The sequence below is a fragment of the Prionailurus viverrinus genome, chromosome A3 (assembly GCF_022837055.1).
Source record: "Prionailurus viverrinus isolate Anna chromosome A3, UM_Priviv_1.0, whole genome shotgun sequence".
Taxonomy (NCBI): Eukaryota; Metazoa; Chordata; class Mammalia; order Carnivora; family Felidae; genus Prionailurus; species Prionailurus viverrinus.
In genome coordinates this window covers 85,981,738-86,004,854 of record NC_062563.1, presented here as the reverse complement: position 1 = coordinate 86,004,854, position 23,117 = coordinate 85,981,738, and the positions used below count along the sequence as shown (strand labels likewise).

Sequence of the window (23,117 nt, the reverse complement as noted above, 5' to 3'; positions counted from 1 at the left end):
TTCTGTTACCAAGATTAAAATTATTTGTATGAATTTGATTTCTTAAAGGAATGAAGATAGTAATGTAATTTAGAAGAAAAAATCTTTCAAGAATGCATATGCATATTAGAGACTGGATACTGAATTTTTACAGAGTAATTATAAACTAATGCAAACATTTCTTAAGTGAATTTTGTTAGCTGTGGTTCTTTTGGTTAAAAAACATAAAAGCGGTATTTTATTTGCTCATACTTGCTAAGAGTATCTCTGGAAGAATACTCAAGAAACTGGCAACATTGCCTCTAAGGAGGGGAATTGGATGTCTACAGGGTGGGATAGGAGGGAGGCTTTAATTTTGAACCATGTTCAAACCATGAACTATTAGAAAGAAATCAAACTTGAAAAAAATAAGTGAAAGATGCTTTGGTACAGAACAGAGATTGATTTAGCCTGCCTAGTATGAATCACCTGACTCCATGATCGGCTTAGCATTGCAATCCTATAATATCTTGGTGCGTATACAGTTGGTTTGTATGTTATGGCAGGGGCAGGCAAACAAAAAGGTAACCAAATAAAAATACTCTGTACTTTTCTGTTACAGGCAATTAACCAATAGAATATGTAACTTTTAATTAAACTCAAACTTTGATTAACTGCTGGATTTTTTTCCCATATAATTCTCATAAAATCATTTTGTAAATCTTGCCACCTCTTTTGGTTTGTTTTTAGTTGATGCTGATGAAATTAAAAGGCTAGGAAAGAGATTTAAGAAGCTCGATTTGGACAATTCTGGTTCTTTGAGTGTGGAAGAGTTCATGTCTCTGCCTGAGTTACAACAGAATCCTTTAGTACAGCGAGTAATAGATATATTTGACACAGATGGGAATGGAGAAGTAGACTTTAAAGGTAAGAAAGTTTTTTAATTTAACAAGTTAGGTAATCTATCACTAGTCTTATAGTTCTGTGTATGAAAATGTCTGAAAATTTAGTTTTTTAAAAATGTGTTTATTGGTGATCTTATAATAATAATGTTAAATTCTTGAAACGTGTGGTATATGAACCTTAATGAACTAATAAGTAAAAGATCTTTTACTGCTTGGTTCATATATGATCAAATTTATCTATTTCCTTTGTTTTTGGAAAATTAATCTTATTTTGGGAAACATGTTAGAACTGCATTTTTAGAAACTTTATTTAAAGAATGAGACTTACACTAAGCAATAAAAAATAAACTGTAGTAATAAGGAGATGAGCATTTTACACAGGATTATTTTAATCTAGAATTTTACATAAAACAATAGTGATTTTGCTAATATTACCATGGTACATAATTTTATATTTGATTCTATACTTTGTCATCAACAGACTTTGTTATTTTAGTTCCAGGAACTGAGTTTTAAGTGAAGGAGGATCTAAAACAGATTTTATGATAGATTTAATGTTAAACAGGCAGTGAAGAAAAATGATCATTTTCACGAGGCTTCCAACACTTTATTTAAATGAGTCTGAATTTTGGGACCAGAAATTCAAAATTATTTTTGTTCTGGCAAAACAGTCGGGGGGTGCTTGCTGGCTCAGAAGAGCATGAGACTTCGATCGTGAGATCGTGAGTTCAAGCCCCACACTGGGCAGAGAAAATTACTTAAACAAACGGAAGAAACAAAACAATGTATAATCTTTTTTTTTAATACTTGTAAGATTTTGTGTTTTTTAAATATTTTTATTTTATGTTTAAATGTTTATTTCTGAGAGAAAGAGAGCAAGCAGGGAAGGTGCAGAGAGAGGCGGACAGAGGATCCTAAGTGGGCTCTGCAGCTGACACATAGAGATGGAGCCTGATGTGGGGCTCAAACTCCTGAACTGTGAGACCTTGACCTGAGCTGCAGTTGGACGCTCAAGCAAACTGAGCCACCCAGGTGCCCCAGGATTTTGTTTTTAAGTCATCTCTACACCCAGTATGGGGTTCCAGCTTACAACCTTGAGACCAGGAGTCGCATGCTCTGCCTACTGAGCCAGCCAGGTGCCACTGTGATCTTTTAAAAAACCCCTCTTTTATAGTTCCATTCCAAAAAGAAAGGGTTAAATAGCTTAAAGAATTGTTTTTTAGTGGTAAGCTGTGTGTTACTTAAGAAATATTGCTCAAATTGATTTGACCTTAGAGAACTGAAAGTTTGGATATTTAAAAAAATATATAGAACCTTGTTTGTTGAAATTTCAAATTCGTCACTTTCAGTTTAAAACATTGCTTTGTAATATTTTCTTTTGCAGCAAAAAAAATATTCTTTTATGGATATGTTAAGTTTTTGTGTGTGGGGAGGTATTATGTATTTTCCTATATAAAAAAAATGAAACTTCTGATTTGTAAACACTTTCTGTTCTTACTCAGAATTCATTGAGGGAGTCTCTCAGTTCAGTGTCAAAGGAGATAAGGAACAGAAGTTGAGGTGTAAGTATTTTTCTTTACTGAATTCATTCTTCCTCTTATACCACTACTACCCATACTACATTATAAACTCCTTTTTAAAAAATATTCTAAAAGATGACTTTTTCTAGATTCTTAGTATATGTAACAGAAATTGTATATTCTGGAGAAAATCCTTTTAGGCTCTTTGCAACTAGTATATTCTAATGATGTCATTGTTGCTTTTTAGTTGGATAGAAAGAAAACAATTTCCTTCTTGTGAAAACAGCTATATAAACTGCTTGTCTTGGATAAGAGATTTGTTGATGAAAGTGGGAAGAAATGTTCTAATGTCATTAGGTGAACTTAGTTTATATACATATTTAGCCAGAAGTCCACTCTTTTGGTTTATGTAGGCACCCTCTATCACAGTGAACATCTGTACCTTTGTAAGTTATTCAGCCTCTTAATTAGACATTTTATTCAGTAATAGTTCTGTGAGGCACAGGATATATGCAAACATCTTTTGTAAATGAACTCTTAATATAAATGAGAATAACAGTAATAGCAATTGAACTTTTGCCATGTTTCAGACACTGTTCTAAGCAATTTTTTACATGTATTATATGCCAGTTATAAAGTACTCTATAAAGAACCTGGGAAGTTGGAACTGTTATTAGTCCCAATTTTATGTATAGAAACTGAAGCTTAGCAAGGATAAATAACTTTCCTTTAGGTATGCTAATTGGCCCAAGCACTCTTGACTCGAGAGCCCATACTTTTTTTTCTTTATTTTTAATTTTTTAATGTTTATTTATTTTAGAGACAGAGCATGAATGGGGGAGGGTCAGAGAGAGAGGGAGACACAGAATCTGAAATGGGCTCCAGGCTCTGAGCTGTCAGCACAGAGCCCGACGCAGGGCTCGAACTTACAGACCGTGAGATCATGACCTGAGCCGAAGTCGGACGCTTAACCGACTGAGCCACCCAGGCAGCCCAAGAGCCCATACTTTTAACCAGCTGTGTAACTGCCCCTAGAGGCAAGATCAAATGTGAGAAGGAGCCATCTTCATAGTTATAATTCTAGACTAGATGTTTGACAACTCACTGTTTTCTTCTTCATTGAAGGTATTTACTTGTGATTGCCTTACAACTGCCATTGATTTTCCTTACTCTTTTTTTAGTTGCTTTCCGTATCTATGACATGGATAAAGATGGCTATATTTCCAACGGGGAACTCTTCCAGGTGCTGAAGATGATGGTGGGGAACAACCTGAAAGATACACAGTTACAGCAAATTGTAGACAAAACCATAATAAATGCAGATAAGGATGGAGATGGAAGAATATCCTTTGAAGAATTCTGTGCTGTGAGTACAAAAGAGCTGGTTCTTCAAAAGTTAGGTTTTAAAAGCATTTATAAAACTACTTAATAGAGAGTTCCTTATACTTATTTGCCCTAGAAATTTATATACAGTATTTGATTTTACCTAATTGCCCATATTCAAAGTTTTGAAATATTCCTTATGGTAACTGTTAATAACTAACCATTATTATTCTCAAGAATTCCTGTTCCCAGTGATTATCTGGTAATACACCCTAATGCTAGTACCATTTTACTTATACTAGTAACTTTTACTTATTGTTGGTAGTCCCCCACATTACAAACAGGGCATATTCTTAAGGTTCATTTAAAAATAAATATGTTTGAAAACACTTGTGGAGGGTAGGTGTTGATGCAGTTTCAGCTAGGAATCCAGAAGTTTGGCTTCATGAGGACAACAGAAGTGGAGTGCCTATGCATGTTAGACTCATCAGCTAGGCAGTGTAAATGGTGATTCCTCCCCTGTCCCCTCTCCCAAGCTACTGATGGATTTGCCACCACTCAGTGCTTCCAAACAGGAACACAGCTGCTCAGCTTCTTTCTCTACTTTGCCAAAGCAAAGATACTAGCCTTTTGATACATATAATAAGGAGTCTTAATTGCAAGCTAGAAAGACCAGAGAATCCAGAGGAGAGGTGAAGATAACAAAGAAAAAAGTTTTAAAGTTTTTCAGTTATGATTGGATGCTACTGTGGCAAGATTTCCTTCCTCCCTTTTCATTTTTTATTTAGACCATACAAGGAAAAACTAATGACTGCTTGTGTGTCATGTAGGGACTAAAGTTGTTACTGTGGCATTGAAGTAGAAGTTCACATTATCTTTTAAGTAGCTTCCTTGCTCTCAAGGGAATACTGTGTGCATGCTGTTTCAAAAAGTAGGGTGATGCTCTAAAATTGAAAGAACAGACTGGGTCTTTTTGGAAGAGGGTTAGGCTTGAGATTGGAGACTTTGTTGCCTGGTAGTACTGCTGGGAGGGTTTATGTTACTCCTCTGTTTCTTCTTTACCAAAGATCACAGAAAGACTGGTGTGGAGTGTGGTCAGATTGTGCTGTGGGACCAGGCTGGTCATGTCAGCATAGGTAGCCAGTTTTCAAAAGAAGAAAAGAAAAGGAATTCAGGGGTGCCTAGGTGGCTCAGTCAGTTGAGCATCTGACTCCTGATTTCAGCTCATGTCATGATCTCACAGTTCATGAGATGGAGCCTTGCGCTGGGTTCTGCGTGGCTCCAGCAGCGCAGAGTCTGCTTGGGATTCTTTCTCCCTCTCTCTTTGCCCATCCTCTGTTCACACCTGCACTCTTTCAAAATAAACAAACATTAAAAAAAAATCCTGAGCATTGAGGGAACGAAAGCAAAAATGGAAAACTCTTTCCTACAGTGATGTGAGATGTATATAGATGAAGATTCCATTTAGTAAATATAAAAATGTAAGTTAAAATTACACATAAATTGTTTGTCATTGGAAGAAAACTGTGTATGATGCTGTTTACGCTGAAGACATAAGCTGTGCTTTGAGTTTATTTCCAGTATTTGATAAATTGCTTTTGTATTTTTGAGGAGTGTAGTTTGGGGATGGAGAAAAACTTTTGTGCTTTAAACCCAACTTCTCTGAACATTGATCAAGTCCATAACTTTGGCTTCATTGAGTCCTTTTTATTCTGATTTCTCAAGCTATAGTGGTAAAGAGATGGGAAATTACTTTAAAAGATCACATGCTTGTCTCCCTCCTTTAAAAATTTCGGAATACTTAAACATACAAAGAAAATAGAAACAATTGATGACAGTGTTAAAGTTGGCAGGTTGAACTGAATGCTTGTACAGCTGACCCTTGAAAAACATGGGTTTGAACTGCACATGTCCACTTATATGCTATTTTTTCTTTTCAGTGAAGTACTGCACATGTTTTTTTGTGTTAATGTTTTCTTTTTTTTCTAGCTTTATTGTAAGAATGTAGTATGTAATGCATACACAAAATAGTGTTAATTGTTATTCATGAGGCTTCTGGTTAACAGTGGGCTATTAGTTAAATTTTGGGAGAGCCAAAAGTTATATGTGACTTTTTTACTGCATAGCGGGGTTGATATCTCCAACCTCTGTTGTTGTTCAAGAGTCAGATTATTTATTTTTGCTTTCCTCTCCAAACTCCAGTTTAATTAAACAGATTAAAAAGTAAAGGTTTTGAACCCACAGGACAAAGAGAATAGTAGGGAGGATAGCAACTAGACAATTTAAAACTCTGTAAACTGACTTAATAGGAGAAAAAATGAATTGAGCTATCAGCTTGTAAAGCTGAGCGGCAACTTGGTATATAATGCAGAATCCCTGAAAGGCTCAGAAATTGGTAGCATAAGATAAGTGAAAGTGGAGGGGTGGCTCAGTTGGTTGGACCTCTGACTTTGGCTGAGGTCATGATCTCATGGGTTGTGAGTTTGAGCCCTGCGTCGGGCTGTGCTGACAGTTTAGAGCCTGGAGCCTGATTCTGATTCTGTGTCTCATTCTTTCTCTGCCCCTCCCCCACCTGTGCTGTCTCTCAAAAATAAATAAATGTAAAAAAAAAATTAAGTGAAAATGGGGATAAAGGCAAGACTAAAAACAGTTGCTTGAAGTCTGTTTAAAAAGCATTCAGAACACTAGATCTCCCTACTCTGTTCAGACTCCTCCACTGTAGTGGGAGATTGGAGAGGGTGAAGTAATTTGAGTCTGGAAAACATGAGGAATAGATTGTGTGTTGGGGGTAGGGGGGTGTGCGTGGTGGTGAGTATCCAAGAGAAGGCAATGCAGGAATGTTATTTGCAGACCTGTAGGGAAATACTGAATATTACCTGAAAATCCTAAATGATTATCTCTGTGTAAAAGAAAACAGAGAACGAAGGCAGGGTAGCAAACTGCTGTTTTCATAGAAGTTGTAGAGCTAATTGGCTATTCAAGCTTTATTTTTGAAATAAAAATTTTGGGTTAAATTTAAAAATAATACAGATGCAGTTATACACAACAACATGGATTAATCTCAAAAACCTGTCGGGTGAAACAAGCCACACATGAAAGAAATTTCATTTTAAAATGTACAAAAACAAACCAAACTAATCCATGTTGTTAAAGTCACAGTAGTGGGTGGGTGTGTGTGTGGGGGGGGGGGGGGCGCGGGTAGGGCAGGAGGAAGGAGATGGCTAGTGCTGGAAGGGGGCCGCAGAAGACTGCTGAAAATGATCTGGGTGCTTAGCTACTTGGGTGTTTACACTGGGAAAATTCAAGCTATGAACATTTATGACTTACGTATTTTCCTTATGTAGGTTATATTTAATAATACAGGTAATTACACTTTTAGATTACCATGTCATTTATTCACTGAGATTTCTGTAACAATTCTGCATGTATTGAATGAAGCCCATGAGAAAATGTGCAGAAGTTTTTATTTGGTATTTTTATAATGCCTTCTAGAATGGACTGACAGGTTGGGTTTTGAGGATAATTTTTATGCTAACATCTGGTTATTATTTAATATTAAACTACCTTAGTGTAGGGGTTAGCAAACCAAAATGGGTCAAATCCTTCCCGTGGCCTGTTTTGTAGGTCTTTGAGCTTAGAACAGTTTTTTACATTTGTAAAAAAGAAAACATGGGAGAGGAAAATGCCAAGAGAAATTATATGTGGCCTACAAAGCCTATAACACTTCTTATCTGGCCTTTTAACTTTGCCAACCATTGTCCTAGAACACAAGAAAATGCCTGTTATCCTGAGAGAAAGCCCTTAACTAGAGGCAATACAGGTTTAAAAAAACCCAAACCTCAAAAGCCAGCTTCTGAAAATGGTTAAAGTAGTATTGTTTTTTAAATTGTAGGGTTTTTTTTTTTAATGTTTATTTTTGAGAGAGAGTATGAGTGGGGGAGGGGTGGAGAGAGGGAGGCAGAATCCGAAGCAGGCTCCAGACTCTGAGCTGTCAGCACCAGAGCTTGACGCGGGGCTCGAACTCATGAGCTGTGAGATCATGACCTGAGCCGAAGTCGGACACTCAACTGACTGAACCACCCAGGAGCCCCTTAAATTGTAATTTGGTTAAGGTGGTCAGACTAGTAACAAGGAATTTTCAAACGTGGTTAAGCTTGATTTGTTCCTATCTGTTGCAGGTTGTAGGTGGCCTAGATATCCACAAAAAGATGGTGGTAGATGTGTGACTCTTTTTCTAAAGAGTACCACCCAACACTTTTGCTTTCTTCTCCATCTCTGAAGATCTGCTCAAGACGTCCAGCAATGCTCTCTGTGTATTTAAATGGAAGTATTTTTCTCTGTGAAGCCACATTTTCCAACACGAGCCTCATGAAGCCAACTAAGTGTTATTGAACTCTTATTCTCTCAATAACTCAGTGTAGCACTTTAAAGTCTGAAGGACAGCAACATGAAAAGAGCATATCAATGTGGTGAAGAAAGGGAAGGGGTTGGCTTTTTAATTTATTTTTCTTCATCTTTTATAACAAGAAAGTATCTATATATACATATGTAAATATTTATATATAGATATATGTAGCTTTCTATATGTGTAGGTTGGCTTTAATTTAATATACTTGATTCAGAAGCAAAATGATAGAGTACAAAAGTGCCAAGCAGAACATAAAACATCCTTACTTTTATTTCACACAGTTTTATATATAGATAGAAAGTTGTACAATTTGAGCCGGGTGTTAGGCCAGCTATTTTCCTTTTCCTGTGCTTTCTCCTTTGAGAGATTGACAAAGCATTTGTTAACGTCCTATTACTTACCTTAATTACATTTTTGTAACAGAGGAGTCTGTAATTTTCTTTATACCTATGAATAGATTTCCAGGGACTAGGTCTCGTTGCTGAGCAGCTCTACTGCATCTCTGCCTGAGGAGAAAGTACAGTGCAGTGCTGCCGCCAAGAGCTCCTCCTTGTGTTCCGGCAGGAACCGCACCAAGCTCACGGCTGCTTCGTTGTTACTTCTGAACGAGGAGCCATTTTCCTTTCTTAAATGTCCCTGAGTTAAATGTAAGTTACCAGTTGTGGAAAGGCCGGAAGCTATCTGAGGCAATCACGATTTATCTTAAGACATTACTCAATGAAGAATACCTGAAGTAATCATGGACTACTTAGGATATCCATTCATTTGTTTCATTACATGGGTAAACCGTTTGTCATTAAACTTCTGTTTGAACCGTAAATTTCTTTTCCGTTTCAGAAAACTTGCAGCTAATCTGGAAAATTGGTGATATTTAATGTGCATGTACATATCTAAACACCCACACAGATTGGTGATTTAAATGGAAGAAGTCTTTTTATCTCTGTATGCCACAGAAGAGCAAAATTGTATCAAAATTTATACCTCTCCTGTTTCTTTACCACAAGGCATAGAGAGTGCATGGTGGTTTTCTTTCTTGATTTGCCCATATTTGTAATGGATGATAACTGAAGAAACGTGTGATATAAAAGTAGTGTATCATGTTCCACCACTTGATATTATCCCTTCCCTTTTCTGCAAAGGTACTATTGGCTGGAAGAGAACATTTTGGTTAGCTTTCTAGGAAAGTAGTCTTCCCCTATGTAGTTTTTCTAGAAAACCAGTTTCATAATCATGAGTGGAAAAGGGCAGGTTGAATCAAAGTAAATGAATCTTAAATTGGGCACGCCTGCCTGCCATCGCTGTTCCTTCAACTGAGTGCTGCACATCATGGGCTCTGTCTGTGAGAGAAAAATCCCGGTGCTTGGTGTCTTTGCATGACATGGAGTTTTGCATGTAGATCAATTTAAAATGTACCTCTTGTTTACATAATTTGCATAATTTTAAAAGATAATGTTGCCAAACTTTGGAAATGTTAATGTTCAAACTGAGAATCTCCACTACATGTAACTTTCTTCCTCTGGATCAGTACGTGGCTTATAATCCCAGCCAGTGGTTTGATCTGTTCCAGTGTCAACTGCCATGTGCTCTGCTTCAAGGGGGAACTAGTCTTTTGTGAATTTTTTGTACATAAGTATTTGTTACAAATATTTTAGCAAATGCTTTCTATTTCTCTTGCTTGTGCATATCTTGGCTGGCGTTACAGAAAAATAGTGCAAACATTATTTCCTTACTGGGGAATGAGGGTTTTTTTTTTTTCCTTTTTCTTTTTTAGTGCGGGTGGGGGAGGGGTTTATGTTGAATGTTTAGTTTTTTCTTCTGCATGAAACGTCATGTTGTGGGATCTTTAGAAAACTTCATACTGTATGAATAAGAAAATAAAATATTTGAAACTTGCTTGAGTGTACTCACAGTCATCTTTGTTGGGCTCCCACAGCCATTAGGTAGTGTTTTGTCCATTAGGTAGTCTTTTTTTTCATTCTTTTGATTTAAAAAGAAAATGGTAAATTGATGTTTGGTATTTGACTATAGGCCATAAGATAAATCTGCTTTATCACTGGTTAAAAACACAAGTCATTACAAGGACCTACAAAGCCTTTCCTCATTATGCCTTTACTACTTACCCTTCTGCTTCCAGCTGCCTTCGCCTCCTGTGGTTCCTGGATCTTTGGGCTTACTTCTGCTGTGGGCCTTTGTATGGTCTCCCCTGCCAGATCCTGCACAGCTAATGCCTCCAAGTCTGTTCAAATATGTCCTGGCTCCCAATGATGTTCCTGGCCATCCCATGTAAACATACTACACCCGTGTCTCCTTTACCCCCCCCCCCCCTTTTTTCCCCCCTCTTCCGTTGCATTTACCCTCTGATGACAGGACTTACTTGGGTATTTTGTACATCTGTCTTCCCTGGTTACTGAAATAAAATGAAAACTCCACAAGGGCATTCATTTCTATTTCTGTCCATTGTTCACTGACAGCCTCACTTGTCTAGAATTCCATCTACCTCTTAGCATTAGCTCATTAAATACTTAATGAAGGATTAAACAGGCAGGCGTTAGTTAAAACAACCTCTTGCATTTGCAGAACATCATAGTCTTGGTAAAAACGTTCTTTTACCATTTTTCACCTTTACTACTTAGAAGAAATATGCCCAAACACTGGTCTGGCTACTTTAAGTGTTTATTTGAAAAATAAAGTTCTTTCTTCATCAACTTTGTGATGTTTTTAATTTTATAAACTACAAAATAGGTACAAAGACTAGCTAGCCTGCCTTTGTTCACTACAGTTATCTTTGAACTGCTGCTTCTATGATTCTAAAAAACCCACATACTACCTAGTATTAAGGGTCATGATTCAGAACGGTTTTGTGCGATGATTTTTTTAATTACACTCCATAGACAAATGTTTATAAATTTATAAAAAGTTATAAATTTATAAATAAGTTGGTAAGTTCATACAGTACTGTTTAAACCAGAAGTTTCCCTCCTAGAAGAATCATAAACAATGCAAATCTTTTATTGAAAATGAAGTAATAAATTATAATGTGTAAGTATAGTGTGCCAAATTCAGATATGGAAATTATCCTCAAAGCTGCTGTATTACCAAACCTTTCCTTTCTGTTTATGCTTCTGGCTGTGAGAACAGAAGTGATGAAGGCTTAGAGTGACTGGAATACTCTTCACATGGTTTCTTGTGACCACATGTGGAGGAGAAGGCTTTTTCTCTAGAGTCCAAAGACAAGATAAAAAGTCTCTTGATTTGAAATCAGAACCGATCTGCTGCTCTGCTAGCCACGGCTCGGATATTGCCATAAACCTTTGATGGAGGATTTCCTGCAGAGGAAAATAAACGTTATCTATACAAATATACCCACATACAGAAGCTACATGGAAAGCAGTCTACAACTCTAAAAAGAACATTTTCCAGTGGATCGCTCTTAAACCAACAAGAGAACTGTAAACCATACCCAAATATCCTCCAAAAACATTTTAAATCCTGAGTCAAAGGCACCAACCTGTTTCAAAAAGAAGCTGGTCAATCAGATCTGGGTACTGATGGAAAATCCCATCTAGAGCAAGCTACTACAATCCTGTAACTCTTAACAGAAGTTTGCTTTGCTGCAAACTTTGCTGCACAGCTTGAAAATAGGACTAAGTGTGTCAATTAAATTGATGGTGACCAGCAGCTCTTTTTTTTTATTGAAACCTAAAACATGTTGCCTACTATTCTGGAAGGGCTTTTCACTGCACCTCAGGGGAAAGCAGCAAAGATTTAAGCAATATAATCCAACAAACCCTGTATCTTCTCTAGCAAACAGAATCCAAGCAAAAATACTCCTTTTTTCTTTAGGTCCACATTTGCCAACCCCCATTTCTACTTGCTATCTTTAACATTAGCCTTCACCTACACTGATTTGCAAATGTGGTTTGAGTTCTAAATTCCCTATTCTTTTCTTTCCAGAGAACACACCCAAGGAATAAATTGCTGTTACCCAGGATAAGGTTGCATATGGCAGTTCTTGCCATCTTGATGTTCTGGAAAGAGCCAAGGATGTGAACTTTCCTGCAAGAGAGAATGTGAGACAAGTTAGCAACAAAAAGCATTTCCTTAATGAAGCCCCCTAATCCAGAAACTTCGGAAAATCATGACAGATACAGATCTCTAAATAAAGAAGGTGGTGATGGCCGCACAACTCTAAATGCACTAAAAACCACTCTGAAGGGGAATATTATGGTATGTAAATTATATCCCAATAAAAATCAGAAAAAAAAACTTTTAAGAAACCAAGAATTTAAGATTCTTAGTTAATGATGGTTACTAACAAGTGAGTGCCTTTATGTGCTGTGTATGCTTTTATGTGTTCCCATGTTTTTTGTTTTTTTTTTTAATTTTTGAGAGAGAGGGGGGAGAGAGACACCAGGGGAGGAATACAGAGAGAGAGGGAGACACAGAATCCAAAGACAGGCTCCAGGCCTGAGCTGTCAGCACAGAGCCCGACATGGGGCTTGAACCCATGAACCGTGAGATCATAACCCAAGCCGAAGCTGGATGCTTAACGGACTGAGCCACCCAGGTGCCCCTATGTGTTCCCATTTAATCCTTACAGGAGCTTTATTAGGTAATTTACTCCCATTTTACAAATGAGGTAAATTTACAAGAATTAAAAAAACAAAAACCCTGTCCAAGATTACACACTGGCAGAGGTGGGATTATTAAGTACCCACAAATGCAAGTAACGCTGTATTTAATCAAAATATTTGGGTTTCAACTGCAAAGCTTTCTAAAGGTTATCTAAGTTTAGGGGCGCCTGGGTGGCTCAGTCGGTTAAGCGTCTGACTTCAGCTCAGGTCATGATCTCGCGGTCTGTGAGTTGGAGCCCGCGTCGGGCTCTGGGCTGATGGCTTGGAGCCTGGAGCCTGCTTCCGATTCTGTGTCTCCCTCTCTCCCTGCCCCTGCCCCATTCATGCTCTGTCTCTGTCTCAAAAATAAATAAAACGTTTAAAAAAAATTAAAAAAAAAATAAAGGTTATCTAAGTTTCTTTATTCATAGGGTCATTCAGACCCTCCTAATGGGTATTCCTGGCTGACTGACTCAAACAAGATGGACAACATAGTTTTGTCTTTTTGAGCCCATCTTTCAAAAAATATCAGTAAACTGACACCAAAATTGGCAGTGGGAACACCAAGAGGAACCCTCTTGCCCAGACAGACTCAGGCATTTCTGAAATTGGGGTAAAAGTGAAAGTCTGTTCAAGATGATCCTCCGATTTTCTTCCCTACTCCGTGGAATCAGGCAACCACCCACTGTAATGGGTGAAATTATGGGGGTGGGGGTTGTTCCCTGGAAAAGGTAAAAGACATGATGTCTGGACCAGGGGTACCAGGTACAGTTGAAGTAGGAGTACCATGTTAAAAACAGGGACATGTCAAAGCAAATATCTGCACACTGATTGTTGAGACCTCCAACTGTCTTCCATAACCAGGCTTCAAAGTCTGGCAGCAAAGAGCCTGGAGAATGCTTCTCTGGGGAACCTGCCCTGCCCAATAAAGACTAAAAGAGACATTAGGGCTTCCTCAAAGAAACAGCCTGGCAGTAACCCTGAGTGAAGCCTACAGTCAACCAGCATTACCCCCTCACCCCCTCAGGCCCCTGTGAGCTCAGGGCTTCCAGTCTGCTCTTTACTGCCTCACACATATGGCAAACACTGAGGATCACCAGAATCCGAGAAGACCATCTAATACAAAAAGTAGAAGTTACAACCAGCAAGGTGAAGAAAGCATTACAGAAACAGAGGCTGTGGGGAGAAAAAAGTGAAAACCGCAAGAACAAAACAAAATCAAGTCAGTAAGATCAGAAAAGCCATTTCATGTACCCATGAATCAACAGCAGGATGTTAAGAAAACTAAACATAAGGATTAGACGACAGAGTTACAGAAAGGAATTCCAGATAGGGTGGGGGAAAGAAAAGGAAAGCCAAAACGGTTCAAGAAAATTTCTAAGAAATTTCTAAAATTTCATTATAGAAAACGAGTTTCTAATTTGAAAGGGTCCAGTACGATGAATAAAAACAGACCCACACTAACACATATCACTATGAAATTTCAGAACACAATGGATTAAGAAGATAGTACAACTCCCAGATAGGAAGCTAAAATAATCAGATAGCAAAATGTCTTTGGACTTCTCAACAGCAACACTGAAAGCCAGGATGTAGCAATGTCTCCAGAGTTCTGAACGAACTGTATAGTTGGCCAGCAGCCAGGACATCTTCAAAACAAGATCTCAAAAAATGTTCTTCCTATGCTAATAAGCTTGCTTCTGGACTACCTACAGCACCAAAGTAAGGAGTACTCGGGGGTGGGTGAAATGAGTGAAGAGGATCAAACAGCACAAAACAGCATATAAATTCCAGTTATAAAATAAGTTAAGTCCTGGAATGTAATGTAGAGCATGTCAGCGATAGTCAATAATACTGTGCTACAAGCAAAGCTGCTGAGAGTAAATCTTAGAAATTATCACACAAGAAAAAACAAATTTGTAACTGTGTTGATGAACGGATGTTAATAGACTTACTGTGATCATTTTGCAAGACTTATTGTGATCATTTTGCAATATATACAAGTATCAAAGAAGAAAAAAACCCACAAGTACTCAAAAAGAATCCAACACCAAGGGATTCAAATAGCAAAGGGGCAAAGCTGAAAGGAGAACCCAGGATGCCAGCTGGGTGCCAGGCAGAGAGGGTACCAGTGCTTCTGAAAAAGAAGGATCCAGAAGAGATTTCTCAAACGTTTGCTAAATCCAGATACACCAAGGAGAGATACAACAGCAGACAGCTTTTTAACTGAATTTTACTGAATATTAAGAAAGCACACAGGTAAGGAATTATTTTTTCAAGTGAAAACAGAATTGTAAAGGACAGAGGAATCACAGTATATCACCTGGTTCAGCTGATGATACAGTGAGCAGAGATTCTGTACTCAGGGAATACTGAACACCAGTCTTACAGCACCCCCAGTTTATGGGGGACATAGGGAGGGAGAAGCAAACTGGATGTGAGAAGGCTTGAGTACAGGGGGTGGAGGTGGGGAGAGGGATGAAAGAAACCTAAATTTTCATCTTTCATGGTAGAAAGTCAACAGTGAATCTGGAAAAAAAAAATCAAGCTGGTATATAAACAAGATATTTGGAAATATGGGCATAAATAGTTTAAAATTAGCTAAAAGAGTTGAAACTGGTTCCTCTGAGGAAGGGGAAATGGAAGTAGGTGGTAGAAATTTGGGGCTTGCTCACAGATGTGTATGTTTGATAAAAATAAAAATTCTTTACGACAGAGCAGAAAGGTGAGGAAATAGAGAAAGCAAGAATACTTGAAGTGTGAGTAGTTGTGCTCCCAAAGTAACGGGGCAAGATCTGAATGGAATGCAGGTCTCAGGACATATAGGCAACATTATTTGCCATCTAATATACTGAATATATTTGGAATAGTTTTTAGTTTATCGTGCTCACGTTATACTGTATTTTACGAGATTATCGACAACTCATCAAAAACAACATAGGTGCATCTTAGTCCACCTTACGGTTATATCATAATTAATATAAGTTGTTGAACGTGTGGATTTCCAATTAGCCTACTTATACTGAAAACTCAAGATAGTGCATTTCTTTGATTTCAGGTAGTATGTAATTCGGTTTGTAACAAAAATACAAAAACATAAAAAGTTACTCAATAACAGCAACACTATTCATAATAACCCCAAACTGAAAACAGCCCAACTGTGAATGGATAAACAAAATGCAACACATCCATATAATTAGTACTTGGCAATAAAAAGGAATTACTGACACACCCAACAAAATGGAGACACTCAAAACAGCATGCTAATTATAAGACGCTATACAACAAAGACCACATACTGTGTATTTCCATTCATAGAAATTTCTAGAAAAGGCAAAACTACAACAGAAAGTAGATCAGGGACTCCTAGGCGGCCCAGTTGGTTAAGCATCAAATTTTGGCTCAGGTCATGATCTCAGTTTGTGAGTTCAAGCCCTGCATTGGGCTCTCATCAGGCTCTGTTGAGCCAGCTTCGGATCCTCTGTAAGCACCTCCCCACCCCCCCACCCCCATCGGTACCCCTCCCCAGCTCTAACGTGGCATACGCACTCTCTCTCACAAATAAACAAACATAAAAAAAAAAAAAAAAAAGATTAGTGATTGCCTGGGATGAGGTGGGATCATAAGACTACAGATCTGCCCCAAAACTCACTGAACAGCATACTAATAGAGGTAATTTTGGAGGGATGTAAATCATACTGCAATAAAGCTGTTAAAAAAGCTAGTTCAATAGTGCATTTTAAGGTGACACAAACATGCTTAAAATTTAACACAACACAGTACCCATAATTTGATTACCAAATCAGTTACATTTTTAGATTTCTAAATTAACAAAGTTTTTAGGGCTACATGGGATACTTTCAAATGTGGTATACGTTTCAAAACATTTTAAAATTCCTAGTTCAAAAAAAGCTTTTCTCATGGCTCCATACTCCCAACTGCAGGCTCACGTCACAAAGATCAAAATTACAATACACCTGTCTTCCAGTAAGAGGGCCACCAATGTGGTATTACCATTAACCCTCGAGTGTAAAACAGAGTCTAAAATTTAGATTCTAAATTACAGTGAGGCCCTGAGTTTAGAGCAAAGACAGTATGATTTTAAATTAAAATTATTTCTGGGTTTAGCAGCAGGCAGATCCCTCCTCCTCTCAGTCAACTGCTTCGTTCCCTAACTTCATGGCATTATATAATCTGCGAGCCATCTGCCAGTAACCCCGACCCAGCACTGCAGCAGCATCAACCCCCGACAGGGCTAATCCCAGCTTGACTTCCTGCACCCTTACTTTAAGCCTGTCTCATCTTCTTTCTGTTCAGATAGCTGCTCTCTAGTTTTTCATCCAATGTGCAACACTCTCCGTCCTTTTAGGGAGGACCTTTCCATGTAATTCTACATTATTTACAAAGTATCTACATATAATTCTTTAAAAAGAAAGTCACAAGGGCATTCAAAACACCTACTCTTTGCCCTCTCCTACTGATTAAAGAGTCCCCTAAGATTCTACTGAAATCTTCACGCGTCAAGTAACTTCTTTTAACAGTAATTCTAAACATTTCCTTTATTGCTGACAAAAAAGCTAAAATTTCTAAGATCTTCTCAACCTACTTAATCTGCTTTCAAAGTAACTATGTATTTCATTCAGAACCATATACTGACAAAGATTCAGTGGCAACATAATGGATAAAATACAATCTTTATAGCTTCTTGAAACCAGCAAAAGATCAAATATAAATTATGACAATAATTTTCTCAAGATCAGATACTTACACATCAGCCAAAACTATCCGCGTCCGTGTCACATTCTCTATGGTGAATTTGGTTTTTCCTCCTTTGCCAGCGATTCTTCCTATTGCTCTTGACAGGTGGTCTCCCTTTAGGGGCTTCACTAAATGAGAGGAGCGAGACCTCAGGAGGCAAGCCAATCCAGTACACTACCCACTCCATAATGAACTTTAATCATTAACTAAATTTCCCTACTAAAAGACACAAAACATATATTGTCTATTTTTAAAACCTGCTAGTAATACAGGTCAAATGATGCTATTAGAAAGCTAAGAGACACATATGATACAAAGTCAGCAATACAAAAGTACAATAGTAATAGGAAAAGACCATCATACACTCACCATCTGTAATTTCAAAGGACTCTAGGAAGAGGTCATCCAACCTAATGAGGGCAACTGCATCCTACAACATAAAAATAAATGCTGTGGAGCCCTTCATTTAGATACCTGAGAATGACTATTAAGTTAAAATTCACCAACTGTAGGGGTGCCTGGGTGGCTCAGTCGGTTGAGCGCCCGACTTCGGCTCAGGTCATGATCTCGCGGTCCGTGAGTTCCGGCCCCGCGTCGGGCTCTGGGCTGACAGCTCAGAGCCCGGAGCCTGTTTCAGATTCTGTGTCTCCCTCTCTCTCTGACCCTCCCCCGTTCATGCTCTGTCTCTCTCTGTCTCAAAAATAAATAAATGTTAAAAAAAAATTAAAAAAAAAATTCACCAACTGTAGACCTAGAAAACCCCCAAATTTTTTTCGAAAAAGCCCAAATCCATTGAAACATTCATATTATATTTAAGCCCCTATTTCAGATGTCATGAAATCACTCACCTCTACCTGAAACCCAAGAATAAAGGCTTTCACAAAATCAGCTGCTTTTGTCAGAGCACTAACATCCTTGGTTTCTTTACAAGTCTGTTAAAAAAAAAAAAAAAAGGTACAAATTAAGATTGGAGATAATATTCCAACAAAACACTAGGACTGACCTTCCCCATTATTAAAATTTCCTTTACCACCACCCTTCCCCAATATATTCTCTACGACCCAGTTTTTGGTGACAGATCAGCACTACATTTAATTTACCCAAAATCTATAAAGAACTTACCAAACTTAACATCCAAGAAACAAACAACCCAGTTAAGAAATGGGCAGAAGACATGAATAGACACTTTTTCAAAGAAGACATCCACGTGGCTGACAAGATACATGAAAAGATGCTCAACATCGCCCATCATCAGGGAAAGACAAATCAAAACCATGATGAGATACAACCTCACACCTGTCAGAATGACTAATATAAACAATAAGAAACAACAGGTGTTGGTGAGGATACAGAGAAAGGGGAACCCTCTAGCACTCCTGGTGGGAATCAAACTGGTACAGCCACTCTGAAGAACAGTATGGAGATTCCTCAAAAAACTAAAAATAGGGGCGCCTGGGTGGCTCAGTCGGTTAAGCGGCCGACTTCAGCATAGGTCATGATCTCACAGTTCATGAGTTCGAGCCCTGCGTTGGGCTCTGTGCTGACAGCCTGGAAGCCTGCTTCGGATTCTGTGTCTCCCTCTCTCTCTGCCCCTCCCCCACTCACACTCTGTTTCTCTCTCTCTCTCTCTCTCAAAAATAAACAAACATAAAAAAACAAACAAACAAAAAAAAAAACCCCTAAAAATAGAACTACCTTATGATCCAGCAAGTGTACTATTAGGTATTTACTCAAAGGATACAAAAATACATATTTGAAGGTGTACATGCACCCCAATGTTTACAGCAGCAATATCAATAATAGCCAAACTACGGAGAGAGCCCAAAGGTTCATCGACTGATAAGTGGATAAGAAGATGTGGTATATATATATACAATGGAAGAGGGGTGCCTGGGTGGCTCAGTAGGTTAAAACGTCTGACTCTTGATTTTAGCTCCAGTCATGATCTCACAGTTCATGACATCTAGCCCCATGTGGGGTTCTGTGCTAACAGCGTGGAGCCTACTTGGGATTTTCTCTGTCTTTGCCCCTGTCCCACTCACACGCGTGCTCCCTCTCTCAAAATAAATAAATAAAAAAAATGAATGGGATGGAACATTACTCAGCCATCAGAAATAATGAAATCTTGCTATTTGCAACAATGCAGACGGAGCTAGAATCTACTATGTTAAGTGAGAAAAGTCAATCAGGGAAAGGCAAAATACCATGATTTCATTCATATGTAGAATATAAGAAACAAAACAGATGAACATATGGGAAGGGGAGGAGAGAAGAGAAACAAACCACAAGAAACTCTTAATAAATAATAGAGAACAAATTGCCTGAGGGTTGATGGAGGGAGGTGGGTGGGAGATGGGATAGATAGGTGATAGGCATTAAGGAGGGTACTTGTTATGAGTACTAGGTATTGTATGAAAGTGATGAATCACAGAATTCTACTCCTGAAACCAATATTACTCTGTATGTTAACTAAAATTTAAATTAAAAAATAATAACTTGCAAAACAAAATGCTCCCAGCTTTACAGCTGGGTAGTTCCATCCTGCCAAATGACTACACTCCATGAGCGATCTCACTCTGGGGTAAACTGCAAGATTCCCTCTGGCACAGCCCAGACGCCCACACGCTGAGGGACCTCTGACCCTGGTCTATCCCGTCAATGCCCAGGCTGGTCCTCTTCTTCCTCAATGCATGCAGTCTTCCTGGGAGTTCTGATCTAATCTCCTGACTTCAACTGTCATTATATACTGATGTTTCTCAAAGCACTAACTCCAGTACTAACTACCAAAAATGATTTAAGCAGGGATCTTTTCCTCAAAGGCTTTACTGGATAATTGCAGAAATAGCTGCTATTCATAAAATTCCTACCACTGAAAATGACATGCATTGCAAAGGTGCTTTACATACAGCAGCTCTAACCTTCATGTCAACCTTGAGTATTAATATAAAAACCTTTACATTTGAGAAAACTAAAGTACTAAAATGTGAAAAAGGTAGAATTCCAATACAGGTCTGATTCCAAAATTGTCACTTCTATTCTCCCACACAGACTCACAATTTAGTTGAGACCACATATTTGACAAATTTAAAACTCTACAAGGTTGTGTAATGGCACATTTAAAATCAGACCCCAGTTCCAATCCTGTATGTGATCTTGGGCAAGTCCCCTTCTTGCTGCAGGTCTTAAGTTTTCTCATTTGTAAAATAAAAAGGTCAGAGTGGGAGGTCCTGAAAGCCACCCCCCCCCCCCATCAAGATTCACTTATTAGTGAATGAACTTTGACTAACATACTCTTTTTTTTTAATGTTTGTTTATTTTTGAGAGAGAGAGAGTGTGTGAGTAGGGGAGGGGCAGAGAGACAGGGAGACAGAGGATCCGAAGCAGGCTCTGTGCTGTTAGCACAGAACTAACAGGGGTCAAACCCACGAGCCCTGAGATGATGACCTGGGCTGAAGTCAGATGCTTTAACCAACTAAGCCACCCAGGGGCCCCAACTAACATACTCCTTTGACCCTCAGTTTCCTTGTATCTAAATGATGGGGATTTGTTAAGTACTTCACAGGGCTGTCCTAAAGGTTAATATGATGTGGTGCGTGCTAAAGCACCACTACGTTTATGGCCTCCGGCAGGACCAACAAGTGTGAGTGGAATCCAAACTAATGCTGCTGGGACATGTGACAGCCAAGCACAGCAAGAGTGTAGGCTCTGAAGAGACGACTGCAACACAGGCCAATCCTAAAGGAGAAAGCTCTTGAGCTGGATTCTGAAAGATGACTGGGATTGAGGCAGGAAAAAAAAAAGAGTACAGAGGAGAGGGCCTTCTTCAGAGAGCAAAGCCCCCAATAGTATGGACATAAATATGTTCAAAGAGATGGTGAGATGAGTTAGGACTTAAATTCCTACTTAAAAGGCAGGTTAGGTCAAAAAACAGCTTTTGCCCTTCAGAGATTTTGAAGACACTAGGATATCATAGTAAAAGCAGTGTGGTCCGGGCACTGGCACACAGGAAGGGGTGGTGAAAGGAGATCTAAAGCAATGAAGCAACGGAAACCCTTAAGGAAACAAGGTGTTCTCACACAAAGCTACAAAAACCTGCATGAAAGTGACAATGAGAACAAAGAGGAGTTCTACCGCCACGTTCTAGATTTTAAACTTTAGCAACTCTTCAGAGCTGTGCATCTGCTTTACTGCATTATTCTAGCTCAACATGAGCCTATACCAGTCCTGATGACGGTATAAGAACCCTCAAAACAGAAGATAGAATTAATTTTGGTTATTGATTCTAATACGAAACTGGCACCCAGGAAAAGAAGACCAAAGTCAATTAATATTAACTTTCAAACTGACACCATGAAATGAATATATGTGTGTGTGTACAAGTATGTACTTTTGTTCCTTATTTACATACTTCTTTTTATGACAACCTCTTTACTCCACCTTCTCTCATTTCAACACAGAACACATCATAAAATACATGTACAGGCATGGCCAGTATTTTGGTCTGACCTTAGGCCCACCTTATGAATTCAACTAATATACATGTTGAATGCAAACTTCAAAGACATTCAAGAAGTTCCAGCTCACTGTACTATTTTAGAAAACTGCATGACGACCGTTTAACAAAACAACTCCCACTAAGGAAAGCCTATTCACTCCTTTTCATCCCTGTAGGAGAGAGAAGCCCTAACATATTTGGAAGTGGTTGACATTCTCCTTACCCTGATCTCTACATTCCTCGATTTCAAGTTAAAGCGTATCTGAAGTCCCAAATGTTCTACAACAGGAGTAAATATCTTCATCCAGTTTTCTTTTAATGGCGTGTATCTGTTAGCTGGGACCGGAATTTTCCTTGTTTCTTCTTTCCCACTCTACAATAAACGAACACACAACTCGGGAGATGTCTCGAAGGATGGAGATGGGCATTGCAAAATGACAGCTCTTCCCCAAAAAGATTTAATTGAACGAATTAAACTTCGTTCAGGAGAGTCGGTTCTCTAAGAACCCCTCTACGGAAGAGCCCCAGCAGTTTTAACATCACCGAGAGGCCACCGGCTAGGTCCAACTTTGGCCCCGGCCTCGTTCCTCACCCACGGTCCCCGCTAGTACCAGGAATCCATCCCCAGCGAGGGGCGGGAAAACGGGTCTCTTCGCGGGCCGGGCCTCCTCTGTGTCCATGCGGGCCGCGTCCCCGCCCTCTCCCGCCGCGGACAGCTGCTCAGCCTGCCGTTTCTTCGCCCGCCGGCCACCCTTGCGGGTGACTTGGGTGAAGCCGTCCTCGGCCCCCGCGCTCTGGGCCTCCATCTGCGTTTCCATCCCCAGGAATCTTCAGCCCCAACATGTGCTTCCGGCCAGAACGCGAGCACCGCTACAATGCGCAGGCGCACCTCGCAGGGTCCAGCGTCCGCCAACCAGCCCCAGGGCTCCGCCCACTTTCCTAAGAAGTCCCACGGAGGGGCCCTGGAGCGGGATTTTGTGCGTTTTTTGGACCGGAAGGGGGAATATCCTAAAATATGCCTGATTCCTGTCGTGCCCTCTGGCTCCGCCATTCCCAGCCGACGCATTTGCAATCTCCAATATGTGTATGTGCGAAAGGCAGTAGGTAAAGACGATAAGCAAGTTTGTGCTGTCAGTG

At 39.1% G+C, this 23,117-nt stretch overlaps 2 protein-coding genes across 2 annotated transcripts in view; one reads left to right on the top strand and one right to left on the bottom strand.

The window, feature by feature from the left end:
• Positions 1-10,007, top strand: part of PPP3R1 (protein phosphatase 3 regulatory subunit B, alpha) — a 68,322-nt gene extending 58,315 nt beyond the window's left edge. Inside the window, exons 3-6 of the mRNA XM_047851306.1 lie at positions 709-885; positions 2,366-2,425; positions 3,565-3,749; positions 7,885-10,007. Coding sequence (XP_047707262.1) covers positions 709-885; positions 2,366-2,425; positions 3,565-3,749; positions 7,885-7,932 — 470 coding nt within the window. The 3' untranslated portion in view covers positions 7,933-10,007. The remainder of the gene's footprint in view (positions 1-708; positions 886-2,365; positions 2,426-3,564; positions 3,750-7,884) is intronic.
• A 963-nt stretch (positions 10,008-10,970) lies between these two features.
• PNO1 (partner of NOB1 homolog) lies at positions 10,971-22,870 on the bottom strand. Its single transcript, XM_047851305.1, has 7 exons — positions 22,592-22,870; positions 22,204-22,353; positions 18,334-18,417; positions 17,855-17,915; positions 17,496-17,613; positions 12,100-12,170; positions 10,971-11,440 (listed from the first exon to the last, which is right to left on the bottom strand). Exons 1-7 carry the CDS (start codon positions 22,796-22,798, stop codon positions 11,373-11,375), a joined length of 759 nt encoding a protein of 252 aa, XP_047707261.1. The 5' UTR covers positions 22,799-22,870; the 3' UTR covers positions 10,971-11,372.
• Positions 22,871-23,117: the final 247 nt, after the last annotated feature.

Coding starts and splice junctions, on each gene's coding strand:
- PNO1 (XM_047851305.1), bottom strand. CDS start 22,798: ATGGAAACGCAGATGGAGGCCCAGAGCGCGGGGGCCGAGGACGGCTTC. Junction 17,614..17,854: donor GTCCTTTGAAATTACAGATG/GTGAGTGTATGA, acceptor CCTCTCATTTAG/TGAAGCCCCTAAAGGGAGAC. Junction 11,441..12,099: donor CATATGCAACCTTATCCTGG/GTAACAGCAATT, acceptor TTTCCTCTGCAG/GAAATCCTCCATCAAAGGTT.